The sequence below is a fragment of the Dermatophagoides pteronyssinus genome, unplaced genomic scaffold (assembly GCF_027571235.1).
Source record: "Dermatophagoides pteronyssinus isolate colony J.1.1.1.1 unplaced genomic scaffold, Derpt_VIB-CSIC_2022.12 sq0054, whole genome shotgun sequence".
NCBI lineage: Eukaryota > Metazoa > Arthropoda > Arachnida > Sarcoptiformes > Pyroglyphidae > Dermatophagoides > Dermatophagoides pteronyssinus.
In genome coordinates, this window is record NW_027461576.1 from 1 (window position 1) to 15,591 (window position 15,591).

The 15,591-nt window shown below is 27.9% G+C and overlaps 3 protein-coding genes and 1 long non-coding RNA gene across 8 annotated transcripts; 1 reads left to right on the plus strand and 3 right to left on the minus strand.

Annotated features, from left to right (window-relative positions):
- Positions 1–124: 124 nt before the first annotated feature.
- Positions 125–1,444, minus strand: LOC142646109 (uncharacterized). 4 transcript variants are annotated; one of them, XR_012847102.1, is made up of 7 exons: positions 1,427–1,444; positions 1,197–1,304; positions 989–1,082; positions 870–925; positions 723–817; positions 396–673; positions 125–339 (listed from the first exon to the last, which is right to left on the minus strand). It is a non-coding gene; the product is annotated as an uncharacterized LOC142646109 (long non-coding RNA). The 4 variants fall into 4 exon arrangements; XR_012847100.1 differs by having other exon boundaries at positions 985–1,082; XR_012847103.1 differs by having other exon boundaries at positions 989–1,114; positions 1,427–1,441.
- Positions 1,445–6,054: 4,610 nt separating this feature from the next.
- LOC142646107 (uncharacterized) lies at positions 6,055–9,244 on the minus strand. 2 transcript variants are annotated; one of them, XM_075824200.1, is made up of 5 exons: positions 8,766–9,244; positions 8,548–8,660; positions 8,142–8,480; positions 7,036–8,059; positions 6,768–6,947 (listed from the first exon to the last, which is right to left on the minus strand). In XM_075824200.1, the coding sequence occupies exons 1-5, from the start codon at positions 9,199–9,201 to the stop codon at positions 6,898–6,900; spliced, it is 1,962 nt and encodes a 653-aa protein (XP_075680315.1). In that variant the 5' UTR covers positions 9,202–9,244; the 3' UTR covers positions 6,768–6,897. The 2 variants fall into 2 exon arrangements, with proteins under 2 accessions (XP_075680314.1, XP_075680315.1); XM_075824199.1 differs by having other exon boundaries at positions 6,055–8,059.
- A 129-nt stretch (positions 9,245–9,373) lies between these two features.
- LOC113791141 (uncharacterized) lies at positions 9,374–11,440 on the plus strand. Its single transcript, XM_075824201.1, has 2 exons — positions 9,374–9,519; positions 9,589–11,440. The coding sequence occupies exons 1-2, from the start codon at positions 9,430–9,432 to the stop codon at positions 11,392–11,394; spliced, it is 1,896 nt and encodes a 631-aa protein (XP_075680316.1). The 5' UTR covers positions 9,374–9,429; the 3' UTR covers positions 11,395–11,440.
- A 32-nt stretch (positions 11,441–11,472) lies between these two features.
- On the minus strand, positions 11,473–15,175 carry LOC113791167 (uncharacterized). Its single transcript, XM_027340904.2, has 3 exons — positions 14,883–15,175; positions 12,670–14,810; positions 11,473–12,613 (listed from the first exon to the last, which is right to left on the minus strand). Exons 2-3 carry the CDS (start codon positions 14,758–14,760, stop codon positions 11,696–11,698), a joined length of 3,009 nt encoding a protein of 1,002 aa, XP_027196705.2. The 5' UTR covers positions 14,761–14,810; positions 14,883–15,175; the 3' UTR covers positions 11,473–11,695.
- Positions 15,176–15,591: the final 416 nt, after the last annotated feature.

Genomic DNA, 15,591 nt, shown 5'->3' on the forward strand with positions numbered 1-15,591 from the left:
TTTTCAATTTTGGAGAGCATTCTCCAAAATTGAAAACCAACAATCGCATGCAGCGAATAATCGATTGTTGCAGGTTCTCCCCCTTTATTGCAATGGCCCCCATATTAATTTAATTACACATAAATTTAAATTTAATTATAATTTTATTGATAATTAAAAAATTTGAATCATAAAAATCATTAATATTTAACATCCCACGTTGATCCATTCTTGTCCAGTTCCAAATCGATCCAAAATTGAATATTCGATGTCCAGCGATCCGATTCATGTTTCAAAACTCAATGTCCATATTTGATCCATGAATTTGAATATTTGAATCCCATCATTCTCAGCGGTGATCTTGAATTTAAAAGAATATTAGTTGATAGTTTCGATCATTGGATTCAACAACTTACCATCATTAACTGCAAGTATCCATTCCAGTTTGAAAATATTCGAATGATATCATAATTTTCGATCGTTTTTTGGTTCTAAAGTCTCATCAGGCATCGAATTCAATAGGAAATAGCTCAGACCATGTTTCCTAATTCTAATCTAACCTAGCCTAGCCTATTGTTTAACATTGTCAAACTATTCTTGAATCAGATGCCGATGAACAATGGAATCGCCAAATCGATCGGGAACATGATAATCATTCGAATATTGTTTCGACATTCATTAGCAAAATTTTGAACTAAAGTGGAAGAATTATGGATTAGATTGTAAAGTTACTTTGAAGTTACCTTATTTGAAGTCCATCGATCCAATCAGTAGTTTTATTTTGGACCATGTATTTTTCTTACCAATTATCCAGTCTTTTGCCATGTCGAATGATATGCTAAGACGAAGAAAAATTGTCATTTTCATGTTACTCAAAATGGTAATATTACCTTTATTAATTTACTGGAAATGTTAATTAGCACCATAATGAAACTGAAAAAATAAACTGGAAAAGATGTGATTAAATGAAAATTTATTTAAAATGAAATATCATTTGATAATTACAAACTTGAATAAATGACATCGAGAAACTGATCATTTTTCGTCAATTGCATCACAACTCGTCCAAACAATTTTCATCAATTTGGTAGCCAATTTTTAATCTGAAGCAAATAAAAGCATAAACAAAGATAATCTTTAATCAATACGAGTGGTTGTTCCAAAAATTTGAACCAAAATTAATGATTAAAATGGAAAAAATAACTTATAAAATCAACCTGAAAAAAACGTTCGAAAAAACAACCGTCACCAAGAAAAGTTCGAAATAGAATGACGAGGACAAACGATTTTGACGACCGTTGAATAGAACTTTTGAAACTTGCATTCTGATTGGACGAAAGAAAAATATATAGAAAATAGTTAGCATTTGAATATGCGCAAAAGATCTTTGTCGAACTTTAGAATTTTTTGAAAAAAAGAATGCATTATTATTTTCCATAGACTTAACATTGACAAAAATTAATTTAATTATCATTTTTTCCAACTTGTGAATTGATGTATTTTAGAGATGATGAATCCTTTTGAATCGATGGACCACATAATAAAAATATTTTCAATTCCAAAAAGAACCAAGAGTGAATTAGGAGATATGTTTGACAACTTGTTACATATCAAAGATTCCATTCCAATTATCGATTATAACCAAAAAATTTACATTTTTATCATTAGCATCAATTCTAATTAATTTTCGTGATAAAATCTCATCGGAATCACTGTCGGATACATTTTTTTAGCAGAATTACCGAATTCCATCATTCGATTGTTTTCACTTTTCAATTTTGAATAGTGTTAACCAACGTTGAAGAATGTTATTCAAAATTGGAGAGTATTGATTGGAGAGCACTCTCCAATTTTGAGCAATGCTTACCAACGTTGAACAGTGCTCTCCACAATGCTCTCCAAATTTGGCTAACACTCTTCAAAGTTGGTAAACACTGCGCAAAATTGAAGGAAAAAACCTTCAATTTTGGAGAGTATTCTCCTTACTTTTTTTTGTGTGTCTGTCTTTCTTGGCAAAATTCCCATCATCATTATCGTTTTTTTGGAGAAAAAAAGATTTTCTCCTTTGGTCAGAATAATTTTCATGTCAAAGTTCAATAACGAAGAAAAAAAAGGGGTCAATCAATCAATCAATCGATCGATCAAAATGAGAGGTAATGGCGATGGCTATTTCGACTTACATCTCCAAAAAAATTCCTCACAAAATTTAATAACTCAATTTTTTCTCATCATCACTATCAAATATTTGGAACAACAACAACAAGGTAAGATTATCATCGTTATCATCGTTATCAGGTGTGTTTCGAAGTGATCATTAAATTCATTCATTCAGTCATTCAGTCAATCAAACACACACACATTGCCATTATCGTTTGTGTTGATGACTTTTTTCTTCTCATCGTTGTTGACCAATATAGATTGTCAGTTTTGGTTTTTGACCAGATGTTTTCTATTGTTATTTTATTTCGTGTTTTCAATTGAAATGCATCCATTTTCATTGTCTTTTTTTTGTTGTTGAAGAAATGATTTTCACGAATTTTTTTTCCAGAAAAATATAATGGATGTTATCCGAAAGTTGTTGTTCTTCAAAAGATAAACTTGATGATGATGATGATCGTGAACTAAACATTAAAAATTCAATTGAAAATTTCAATTGGTTTCCATTTTTTAGAGAAAAACAAAATTTTTTATTTTTAGAAACTTTTTTCGGAAATTTTTCAGAAATTCTCGAAAAAAAGTTCCCAGTTTATCCGGCGGAAAAAAATTAGTCCAAATGTGGACTATTTCGACGACATTGATCGATTTTGTTTTTTTAAATACTCAAGTTAATCTTTAACACGTGATCATCATCATCACTGTCATTATAATCTGTAAATGAGAAAAATACCTTTTTTCTCTTTTCTCGGTCGATGTTTGTTATCACCATCTCCATCTCCATCACCATTATCATCATCCTGGTTATATAAATTTGTTACAAATCTTTTTCCACTTTTAACAAATGACAAATTTTTTTCCTCCGAGCTTTTATCTTTTCCCATCAACAACAACAAAAGAAGAAAATTACTTGAAATTCTTGACGAAAAAACCTTTTTAAATGCATATTGCGCAAACGATAATCACCATTCACCAAACATCATCGAATGACAGTGAAATGATGGATGGATGATTCATCGATTGCCACGTTGTTGTTGATGATGCAAAATAATGGAGCAATACATCATTGCAGTCTCTCGATTCCATTTCATTACATTTTGGATGACATTGACATTCACCCCGTAAACAAAAATGGTTTTTGAAAAAAATAAAAAATACTTTTTGAGCATCGAGCATCAAGCATCATTGACTTTTGACCGTATGAAGGAAAAAAACCCATCAGTTATGCGACACAGGCCCCATATATACTTTGTGACATTTTAAAAGTTTTTTCTGCTGCTTTTTTTAAAAAAATTAAATTTTTCAATAAAATTTTTCTTATCCAACATTCTCCCCCTGCAGATTTAGTTGTGTTATTTTTACACTTGTTGTTGTTTGGTTCTTTACTTTTGTAACTTAATAATAATCACCACCACCATCATTAATGGTGATGATAATGATCATTATCGTTTGTCATTAACGATGGATGTATAAATCTCTTGTTTTGGACACTCTTTTTTTTGCAAAGACAATGTTCATTCTCATCATCATCATCATAATCATCATTTTGAAGAAAAATAATTTTTGTTTTTGCAAATAGATTATGTCAGAAATGTTATGTCATTTGATATCTTGCGTAAGAAGAAAGAGAAGCAAAATTGTTTTTCTTAAGATAGTTTCTTTTGGCTGTTTGGGTGTGTAGTATCATTGAAAAGGCAATTTTCTTCTGGCGTAATACAGTGGCAATAATTTTGTTGTTGAATAAAGAAGAAAACAACAACAACAACAAGAAGAAGAAGATTACAAGCTTGGAGAACGTAAATCTTGTTTATCGTTAATCCTATGATGTGAAGAATTTCGGCTGTAGATTTTTGCGAAAAACGAAACAAAATTATTGACAACTTAATCAAAATTGTAACTAAAAAAAAGTTATGTAAACTTTCCCGGTTTTTGTTTCTCCTATTGGAAAAAATGAATTTTTTATCATTTATTATTATTATTATTATCAATAATTCCTTGTAATTTCCAGTTTAGGTTTTATGAAATGCAAGAATGTTTTCTCCATTCTCTTCGGTTCACCCAACATAACATTATGTAATTATATTTTCTGCTGTTTTATGGCCCAATAAAAAGAATTTTTCCAAAGAAAGATTCTTTTGATCCTTGTTGATTATCAATCGAAAACCGAAGCCGAAACTGAAATAAAATTTTTATGATGATCACGAAAATGCGATGTGCGATTATCATGTGGAAATGAAAATTTTGTTGTTACTATAGAAACATTCATTCATTCATTTGAAGTAAATTATCAAAATGTGGCACGTGTGTTTATATATCCATAACGGAATAATAATAATAAAAAAACCTCAGGAAAAAACATATAAAATGAGAGAAGGAAATCTCCCCCCAAAATTTTCGATGAAAATTGTATTCGTCCAAAATGAAAAAATTATAATCAACCAAACAAAACCAAAATGACAAACAACCAACCAACCAAACAATTTATGGGATTTGGATCGATATATTTTGGGGTTTTTTCGGTTGTTTGTTTGTTTGTTGATCAGTGTTGATCAGATGCTGAAGATAAGTGTGGGGAAGGTAAATGGCCTCGAAATTAGATTTTTGTAGTTTTTTTCTGGAAACTTTTCGGCAAAAATATTTTTCTTTCATGAAGTTGACTAAATTTTCTCACATTGAGTCATTCAGAGCCAGAGTTGCATAATAATAATAATGATACCCCTTGGATGAAATCTATTTGATTACAAATGGCACGCAATCCAAATGTTTTTTCATTTCTTATTTTGGTTTTTCGTTTCCATTTCAAATGTGTTTCACATATGAAAAATATGAAAATTTTTTTCTTTCTTTCCAATTCAATTTATTTGATTAATTTTTTGGTCAATTTTTGTCTCTTTTTTACATGACATCTTTATGTACGAATACTGAGGATTTTTTAATAACGTTAATTATCATTGATGATGGTAATCCACAACAACAACAGCCGGAAACCGATGCGAAAATGAAAATTAATTTTTATTCATTAAAAAACATAAATAAATTTGTAACCGGAAACATTGTAACATTGAGAAGATGAATTTCTTTTTTCTGAATACCCATGTGATTATTGATGCATGAATGGCCGCCAAAAATATAAATAACACATCAGTACAAACCACATATCACATACATATCATGATGATGATTTGCCATTCATTTATTTATTATTCCAATCACAACCAAAATAACAACAAATCTTCCACCCATTTCCTAATTATCATCATTTGTTGTTATCATCATCATCAATTTCATTTTCTGGCTTGGAATATGATAATAGATTTCATGGACATTATCAATCAGTGTTTTTTTTCCATTTGCAACAAAGAGAAAATTAATTTGTCATCGAATGTTTGTTTACAAGCAAAAAATCAACAACAGAATAGATTTTCATTTTTCTCTTGTTGTTGAGATATTGAAGAAAATTGAGAAAACACAACAACCAAGAAAAGTGGGTTAAACATCAAATTGAGATTCGACCACCCAAATAATCTTGTTACCAGAAAAACAGAAAAAATAGATCCCAACACCAAAAAAACATGCATGCATATGGTCAAATTTGCTGATACATTTGATCGATGATCTGTGATTTGTTTAGATTTTTACATTTTTCAGAATCTGTTTTTAAAAACATGTTTTTGATTGTCTGGTCAAACAAAATTCAATGTTAATATTTTTTGTTGTTGTTGTTCGATTGAGAGATGTTTGATAATGAACTTGACTGGAGAAACAAACCAAACAGAAAAAAAATTTGTTTAGTTTTGGAAACAACACATGCTGAAAGAAACAAAAATTGAAGAATTTTTCAAAAGAAAAGAATTTTTTGTTTATAAATTCTTTTCGAAGTAACCTAAACACACACACAAAACAAAACTGCATTCGACTACATTCGTGTGTCAAGAAAGTGTTTATTTTTATTTTTTGTTTTGTTTTGAGAAAGAAAAAAAATTCAAAAATTCAATGTTTTAAAACAAAAAAGTTGATGATTTGTGTGTTTGTTTGTTTGGTGATTGATCTGGATTATAAATCAAAAAAGTTTCTTTGCTTTCGCCTATTTTTGATAACCATTTGGTTGTTGATTTTAAGATTTTGATTCGGATGTTGAATCAAAATCATTTTCTGTTGTTTCCAATTGTTTTCGATAATTTCTTTTACGTGAATTTTCTCTTCCACCACTTAATTTTTTTCTTCTACCTTTTAATTTTGTCGATATTGATTTTGTTTCAAATTCTGTTTTTGATTTTCGATTATTTCTACGAAAAGGAGAAGTTCTTCTTCCACCACCTCCTTTTTTTCTTTTTTCTTTTTTTGTTCTTTTTGGCATTCTGGTAGATATTGATGATTCTGTTACAGATTTTCGATTATTATTCTGATTCTGATTATTTGTAATGGTTAATCCACTTAATGATGATTTTGAATATTCAAATTCAGATTTTTGATAATTTCTATTATCATCGTTGTTATTATTTTTATTGTAATCGTAGTTATTTTTAATTGTAAAAGGTTCGGTTATTGTTGATTTTAATATGATTTTTTCGGTTGTTGTTGATGGTGATGATAGTGGTGGTGGTGGTAGTGGTGTTAATGAGGATTTTGGACGTTTTTTATTCTTATTTATAGACATAACACGTGATTTTTTTAAAATTTCATCAAATTGTTTCATAATTAACATTTCTTTCCAATGTTGTTGCATAGCATGCATTTGCATCATTTGTTGTTGTTGTTGTATTTTTAATAATTTTTGTTCTTGTTCAAATAGATTACCTTTACAGCAAAAAAATCTATAACATTTTTTTAATGTTATCCATACCAAATGATTAATATAGAAACAAATATAAACAGTACATAATATTAATGTTATTATCATACCAAATGAAACAAAACGATAGATTGGAAAATAAATTTCTTGATCATTATTTTTTATCATCGATGATTTATTATAATCATCAATAATTTTATCAGTTATTTTTTTATCATCCTTTAATGATTTATAATCAATAATAATACCATCTTTTTGAAAATTTAATTGTTCTAAACCTTTTTTTGTTGATAAACGATAATTTTTTTGATCATTTTTAGTTATAAGACGACATTTTTTTATAAAATTTTTATCATTCGATGTTATTATTGTATCATCATCACTATTAACATAATATTTAAACCATTCAAACATACGTAAACGATGTTTAGACATTATTTCAATTTTATCATCAAGTTTTGAATCTTTCCAACAATTTATATAATGTACAAAATCTAAACGTATACAATCGAATTGATAAATTGAATTTTGATTTTGAATAAATTCAGATAATTTTGTTGTTTTTAATATAAATATTTGACTACCAATCAATAAATGTATATATTTATTTATAAACATTGATGTTATTGGTAATGTTGTCCAATATGATTGTTTTTCAATAAAAAGACGACCACCATTATCAAAATAAAATATTTTCCAACAATATTTATTATCAATTTCGATTATTATTATTAATAAATGTTCATTATAATCAATTAGGCCGGTAATTAGACGGAAATTTTTTTCTTCTTGTTGTTCAATGGATAATTTTATATTCACTTTATCCGATTTACTATAAATACCATGTGTTATACTATATTCATACATATAAAATTGATTATTATCATATTTATCCATATAGATAATTAAAAATATTTCATCACCAGTTTCACCATAAATTAAATTCTGTATAATTTGTACATTAAATTTAAATGGATTTTGCGACATCTTTAGTTGATTATTTGAAACATTATATGTAAATAAATAACGACCTTGAAAAAAATAATAACAATTTTTTGATTCCGAATAAACAATTGAATCGATTAATGGCCAAAAACAAATATTTATTGGACAATTGAATATTGTTTTCATTGGCTATCATTTGCGAGGGAAAAAAATGAATTTGAATTAGTTTTTCTTTAGAAATGAAAATGAAATGAATGAAATGAATAATTACCAATGTTGATAATGGTGGATACATTTTAGATTTTTTACAATCACGACAAAATCTAATTGTTGAATATGATTGTTGTTGAAATAATATTAAATCAAAATTATTTAATCTATTTGAAATTTGTTGTTTAATCAGATAGATTTGTCTGATTCGATCATAATCGATATCTGTTTTATTGATTTGTGCAAATTGTTTTGGTTGTTGTTGTTGTTTTGGTTGTTGATTATTATCATTATTCAAATGATTTTCAAATAGAACTTCAAAATCAATTGTTTCTTTTAATGTCCAAACGATGAATGATGAATTGGATTTTTCTTGTTTCATCGGTATTAACATTGATGTCTGTTTTATAACGAAGGAAAGAAAGAGAAATGAGAAAACACAACCACAAAATCTTTCGAATATTTACCTTTATATGATAATCATTTAGATTTTTTCCAAACCATTTTGAAATATTTTTAAAATCTTTAAATTCATTATTGAATGTTATTGGTAAATGATCAACAGTGTATGAATATAATTCTGTGAGGAAAAAAAAGAATGAATGAATGAATGAATCCAGAGAATATTATTATACAGGAAAAACTCGAAAATCAATTACAAATTACAAATTACAAATCAACTTACTTTTATCATTAAATAAAAAATAATAAAATGTTTTATTCAATATAAATATCATACGAACATTATTGATAAAAATATTTGATTCATTAAAATGTTGACATAATTCTTCACTTGTTTGTTGACAAATTTGTAATGATTTATCATTTGATTGTATTGGACGAAAATTTCCTGTAAAACTATTTATACATGTATAGTTACATGTGTTTGATTTGTTACCATCATTATCATTATTATTATCATGATCATAATGGATAAATATACTGAATCCAAAATTCGAACCCATATCTAATATTAATTCAATATGACCATAACGATCTAATTGTTTACATTGATCTGAATCGGGTAATTGAATTGGATTCGTTGTTGCGGTACGATCAATGATGGTCAAAATCATCATTATCACCATACGAATAACGGATATTGAAATTTTTGTTGCCATTTTTTTCACACACCAAAAAACAAAATTTTCACCAAAAAAAACGAAATTCAGTTGACCAAATGTTTTTCAGTAAAATATTCAAATCATTTGATTGTTTGGTTAAAATTCGAGAAATTCGATTTGGTTTTCCAATCGGTATAAAATTCGAAAGAATTTTATCGTTATTTTTCTTGTATTTTTAATTTATTGATCGAAAATTATTATTTGAACCAAAAAAAAAAAAAAAAGATGTGTACGAAAAATTGCTGTGTATTAATCGTATTGTTGTTTATCATACCGTTGATATTCTGGAATTTATCATCGTATGTCAACAAAAAGGTATTTGTTTGATTGAAAATCTCCACTTTTTTCTAATTACAATTTCTTTGTTTTGTTTTTTAAAAAAAGTTTTACAGCTGCTTTTCAACGAGAGAAAATCTAAAATATAGTTCATTAAAATTATTATTATTATATCATGATAAAACAACTAAAACAAAAGAATATTATCATTTACATTTAATATTGAATGATACGCTTTATATATTTGAAACGGAATTTCGTATATGTGAACAAACCAAAAGTAAAACAATACATTGGTGTTATATTTATCTAAATAAATTAATTTCAACAGAAAAATGGTATGATGATACTAGATATCGTATTGATGGAACAAAATTAAGTAAAATTAATCAATTAAAATTGGAAAATGTTTTCAAACCAAACGATCAATTATTAGTTTATCGTTTTCGTATTAATGTTACAACAAGTATTAGTGTAATACGTAAACGAATGAAAAAATATCGTTATTTAATTAATACAAATTTACCGCCAATGAATTGTATTACGGATGCATATAATCCATCAACTGAAACATTAACAACAACAACAACAACAACCCAAACAACAACAACAATTCCAAATGATTCATCGAAAAAAGGTTATCTAATATTTCATTTGAATGAAGAAATGATAAAGAAAATTTTGGAAAAAAAATCAAAAAATATTTATGTTTCAACAACAGATTGTCCACCTGGTAGGAGACGTAATAGAAGAAATCGTCGTAGTATTGGTGGTGGTAGTAAAAGTAGAAATCGTCGTAGTATTGGTAGTAATAGTAAAAATCGTCGTCGTGGTCGTAATATTGTACGAAATCGATCATTTCGTGGTATACTTGAACTTGATTGTATATTTGGTGAAGATGATTATAATGATTATCAGGATTCTGGTGATGATCAACAACGAGAATCACCAACACCATCATTTACATTTAATGAAAAACAACAGCAACTTATTTTGGTTATCGATATGATATCGATTTCATTTACAAAATTAATCGAACAATCACCGGAAGAAAATTTATTTAATCGTAGACCAACATCATCAAAACCGGATTCAATTTTTATTGAATGGGTTATTGAAATATATACACAAATGTCAAAATCGATTATGGAATTAAGTGAAAAGGACAGGGATCAGGACCAGGATCATGACCATGACTACGATCATGACCAAGACCATGACCATGACCATGATAATGATGATCATGACCATGATCATAAAATAAATTCAACAAAATTTTGTTCCGGACATATACCATTCGGTTATGTACATCGATCATTCGTACATGTTTGGTGTGTTGCCGATTATTCTATATTAATATTCCCATATGGACAACAAGAACAAATGAAAAAACAAGAACCAGATTTATCGATAAAAATTTCAATTGATCATTATATTATTTGTCCATTACAATCATATTCATCGATATTATTATTTTTAAATGAAGATTATATTTGGTATATATTATTAATTTATTTTATATTAATTAGTCTTTGTATTGCTTGTATAACTGGTTGTTGTCCATATGATTATCCACCACCACCACCACCAAATCATCATCATCATGAACATCATCATAAACATCAACATAAAAGTCCAGAACAACAAAATATTGATCGTAAACGTTTTCATTTAAAACGTTTAAAAATTATAATGAATAGAATTAGTGGTGATAGACAACATTTTAAGGGTGATAAACCAAAACCACATCATGATCATCATCATAATGGCGATCCACACGGCGATCATCATGGCGATCCACATGATCGTCATCGTGAAAAACAACAACAACAACATGGTGATCATCATCATCATGGACAAAAAAATCAAAAAAAACAACATAAAAAACATCATCATATTCATCGTAAAAAATGATAAAAAACAAATTTTTGAAAAATAAAATCACAATATTAGTTTTTTATTTATTAGATTTTGAATTGAATGGAAGAAAAAAATGATGATGGAAGTTTTTTTTCCATTCAACAATATCATTATTCTTTTTCATTGAAATTAATCCTTTTTTTCAAATATTATAAGAAAAGAATATTATTAGTTTAAGAAGATTTTTATAATATGATTTTTGAATTTGTTGCTCTTTTTCTTCTTCAGAGGGCTGTTTGTTTACGAAAATTAAAATCATTCACAAATTCACAAATGCGCACGTTCAATTCGAGAATTAATCCATATTTAGACGAGATATTTCATTTAATAAAAATGATTCTTCTGAATCATTTTTTTCACCCGTTTCCGAATTATCACAGATTGTTGTTTGATGTTCAGATAATGTTGTTGTTGATGTTGTTGTTGTTGATGAACTAAATGGAACCGAATAAAAACTATGAAGAATCGTTTGATCTGATTTATTTGTACCAGCTTGTGGCCAAGGATAATCATATTTGGTTTTATAATTATTCATTATTACTGGATCGTCTGTTTTCAATAATATATCCGTTGTTGATGATGGTGATGATTTTTTTTCAACCATCGATAATGATTTTAATATTTCCTTATAAATTGAATAATAATCACGATGAAAAGCAAAATGTTCATCAAGTTCTTTATCACCAAAATCAACATTATCATCATCAGTAAATGGTTGATCAATTATTGATTGATAATTTGAAGGATCAGAAAATTTTGGATTCCAATCATCTTCAAACCAATCCGATGAATATTTATTAAATAATTCTGGTTGAAATTTTTGTTTAAATAACCATTGTTGTAGATTGTTTTTTAAACGTTCAAAATTATATTCAGATTTTGGATGTAAATACCAACAACGACTTGAACCACGATAACAAACATCTTTTGAAAATGATTCACATGGTTGTGTACGTTCTTTACAATCATGTAATGGTCTAGGTCTTATTTCATCTTGACCATGTGCAAAACAACATTGATCACCATATGGACATTCACCTATTTCTGATTTATAAATACATAATTCTGTTTTATAACGATCAAATTTTATAAAACGTTTTGATTGTGAATCACTGGTTACTGATATCGTATTCGAACGATTACGATTTGTTGTTGATGATGATGATGATGATGGTGGTATCGATATTATCGAATAAATCGAATCATTTGATGACTATTGAATAAAAAAACATTTATTATTGAAAAACATAAATAAAACAAAATTCTTACAATTGATGATCGACGTTCATGATGATAATGAAAATTTTGTCGATGATGATGATGACAGGATAAAAAATTATTTGTTAATTTTGGACTAGTTTCTGTTTGATGCATCATTGTTGTAGCCGAACATAATGAAAGACAACGATCACGAAATGGTGGTTGAATAAAATTATCCTCGCTATCCGATCCAAAATCAATCGAAGATTGTGTTGATACAATTTGCTGTTGCTGTTGTTGTTTTGGTTGTTGATCATTATCAGAATCATCTGTAATTTTAACAATATTTGGCGATTGTTTTTCAGCATCATTATCATCATCATCATTATGATGGTCAGCATCGTGATTATCATCATCATCCGAATTATCGTTGAATAATAAAGTTACCGATGAATGATCGCTGAGATTCAAATCCTCATTATCATCATCATCATCATCAGTGAATATTGATTCTGAATTTTTCATTACCAAACTTTCAATTTGATGATTTATCGATTGATCATTATTACCAACATCATCATCATCATCATCATTGGATGCATCAATAATTAAATCTTTTTCATCATCATGAATTAATTTTGTTACATAATCATTCAAAATCATATCATCATTTGAATGTGAATAATATAAATGATCATTCATAAATGATACTTGTTTACGTGGTTTTTCTATTGGACAATTTTCATCCACCGTTATTATTCTATCCGTTTGACAACGACGATCGACGATTATATTTGATTCATTATTCCGTAACGAAAATGGTGAATCGGATAATTTTTCTAAAAAATCCGATGATTGTTGTCGATCACTGTTGTTGTTATTGTTTGAATTGGTGGGAACGAAATCCAATGCATTCGGATTCAATGTAAGATTATTATTATTATTGCTGGAATATTGTAATGAACAACGATTAACATTCATTTCATCATTATTATTATCAATACGGTCCAGATAATGATTTATTATTGATGAACATTGTTGTATTGGCTGTTGTATTGGTTGTTGTAACATTGATAATCGTTGATGTTGTTGAAAAAAATGTGATTGTGGAATATTATTGTTCAATCTTGTCATCATTATCTGTTGATTGATACGTGTTTGTTGCCCTTGTTGTTGTTGACCACCAATCATTGATGATAATGGTTGTTGTTGTATTGATGGCCAATTTTGATTACCAAATTGGACATTATTATTTGTAGGATTAAAATTTGGATTAACAAAATCATATATCACAGATTGTTGATTATTATTTGCCGAAGATGATGATGTTGATTGTAGAGTTGGTGGACATCGTTGCGTCATCGATATTTGTTGTTGTTGTGGTGTTTGTTGTGATTGTTGAAATTGCATCGCCAAAGCTGATAACATTCGATTTAGATTCGGACATTTATGTGGATTTTTTGTAATCTGTTGTTGCATAGATAATGGTTGTACAATATTCGTTGATGATTGCCATTGATTTATACCGGACGTTGATGTTGTTGTTGGACCAAATCCAGGTGGTGGACGAATGATTGCTGTTGTTATTGCATCATTCTGTTGCTGTTGCGCCATCATTAAATGATGATGATGCTGATGGTGATGATTATTATTTGGATTCATCATCATCATCATAGGTGAACTTTTTGTTAATTGTTGTCGTTGATTAAATCGTTGTTGCAGCGATGGTGGTTGTTGTGGCTGTGGAATAATCGATTGTATCGATTGATAATTCGATATCGGTCCAAATACATTCGATTGAATTTGTTGTTGAAATGTTTGATAATTTTCCATTGGATTTATTGTTGATTGTTGTTGTTGCATCAATTGTGATTGTGATGATCGTCGTTGATGAACATTATATGGAAAACGACCTGTTGATTGTTGCGACTGTTGAAGATTTGTTAACAAATTTGAATTGTTCATTGTCGTTATTGATAAATTCTGTTGCTGTTGCTGTTGTTGTTGTTTTTGATCAATTTGTACAAATGTTACTAAACCGGGGTAAGAATTAATGTTTTCATTTTGTATTTTATTATTATTATTAGTTTCATTGTTATTATTCGAAACAAATCTAGGATTTTTCGATGATGATGATGATTGATCACCAAAATTCATCATTTCACACAATCAACGTTTCTTTTTTTTCTCGATGGTTTTATTCGTCGTTACTTTAAGGAGAAAAATAATTGACAAAAAAAAAGAATGATAAAACAAAACATAATGATCTTAGAGAATCTTACCGAATATTAATCGGATATCGATGAATTTCGACAAATTTTTTCTTTTTCGACAAACCAATTTAACAATCAAACATTTTCAACAAGATAATTGATTTGTTTCTTTCGGGTTTTTTTTATTTCTCTGTCTCTCTGAAAACGAAAATTTCTGAATTGAATATTTTTTTTTCACTCTTTTTATCGATTTCGAAATTCAAATCGGACTATTGATTTATTTGTTTACGCGCGTCTTTTTCAAGACATTTTAACTGGTCGGCTTTTTCTCCTCTCTCTCTTTCTCTGGTTGTTTAAAAACAAGATGAAAACAACATCATCATGATCATTCATCTTAATCAATCAATCAATCAGCAGATTGATTAATATGGGGCGGAACAATTGATCAAAACAATTTTAGCCATGAGATTATTTTTCCACAATCATCATCATCAGACAAGATTCATGACAATTTTAAAAAAAATGAATATTTTTCTCATTGAAAAAATCAAAATTTAATTTGATTTTTACAAACACCAGATGGCGTTACCTATTCCATAAAAATATTGAATCTTTAATTTTTTGAATTTTTGTTTTTGAATTTTGAATTTTGAAAAATTTTTTCTATGTTAAACATGAACTTTATTCTTTTTCCTTTTAAACTTTGTACATTTTTTTTTTTTGACAGAAAAAAAAATCCTGATGACAGTAGTCGTTTTTTTTCGGTCATTCAAAAAAA

Coding starts and splice junctions, on each gene's coding strand:
- LOC113791167 (XM_027340904.2), bottom strand. CDS start 14,760: ATGATGAATTTTGGTGATCAATCATCATCATCATCGAAAAATCCTAGA. Junction 12,614..12,669: donor ATGAACGTCGATCATCAATT/GTAAGAATTTTG, acceptor TTTATTCAATAG/TCATCAAATGATTCGATTTA.
- LOC113791141 (XM_075824201.1), top strand. CDS start 9,430: ATGTGTACGAAAAATTGCTGTGTATTAATCGTATTGTTGTTTATCATA. Junction 9,520..9,588: donor CATCGTATGTCAACAAAAAG/GTATTTGTTTGA, acceptor TTTTAAAAAAAG/TTTTACAGCTGCTTTTCAAC.
- LOC142646107 (XM_075824199.1), bottom strand. CDS start 9,201: ATGGCAACAAAAATTTCAATATCCGTTATTCGTATGGTGATAATGATG. Junction 8,661..8,765: donor TTTTTTATTTAATGATAAAA/GTAAGTTGATTT, acceptor TTTTCCTCACAG/AATTATATTCATACACTGTT. Junction 8,060..8,141: donor ATCCACCATTATCAACATTG/GTAATTATTCAT, acceptor CGCAAATGATAG/CCAATGAAAACAATATTCAA.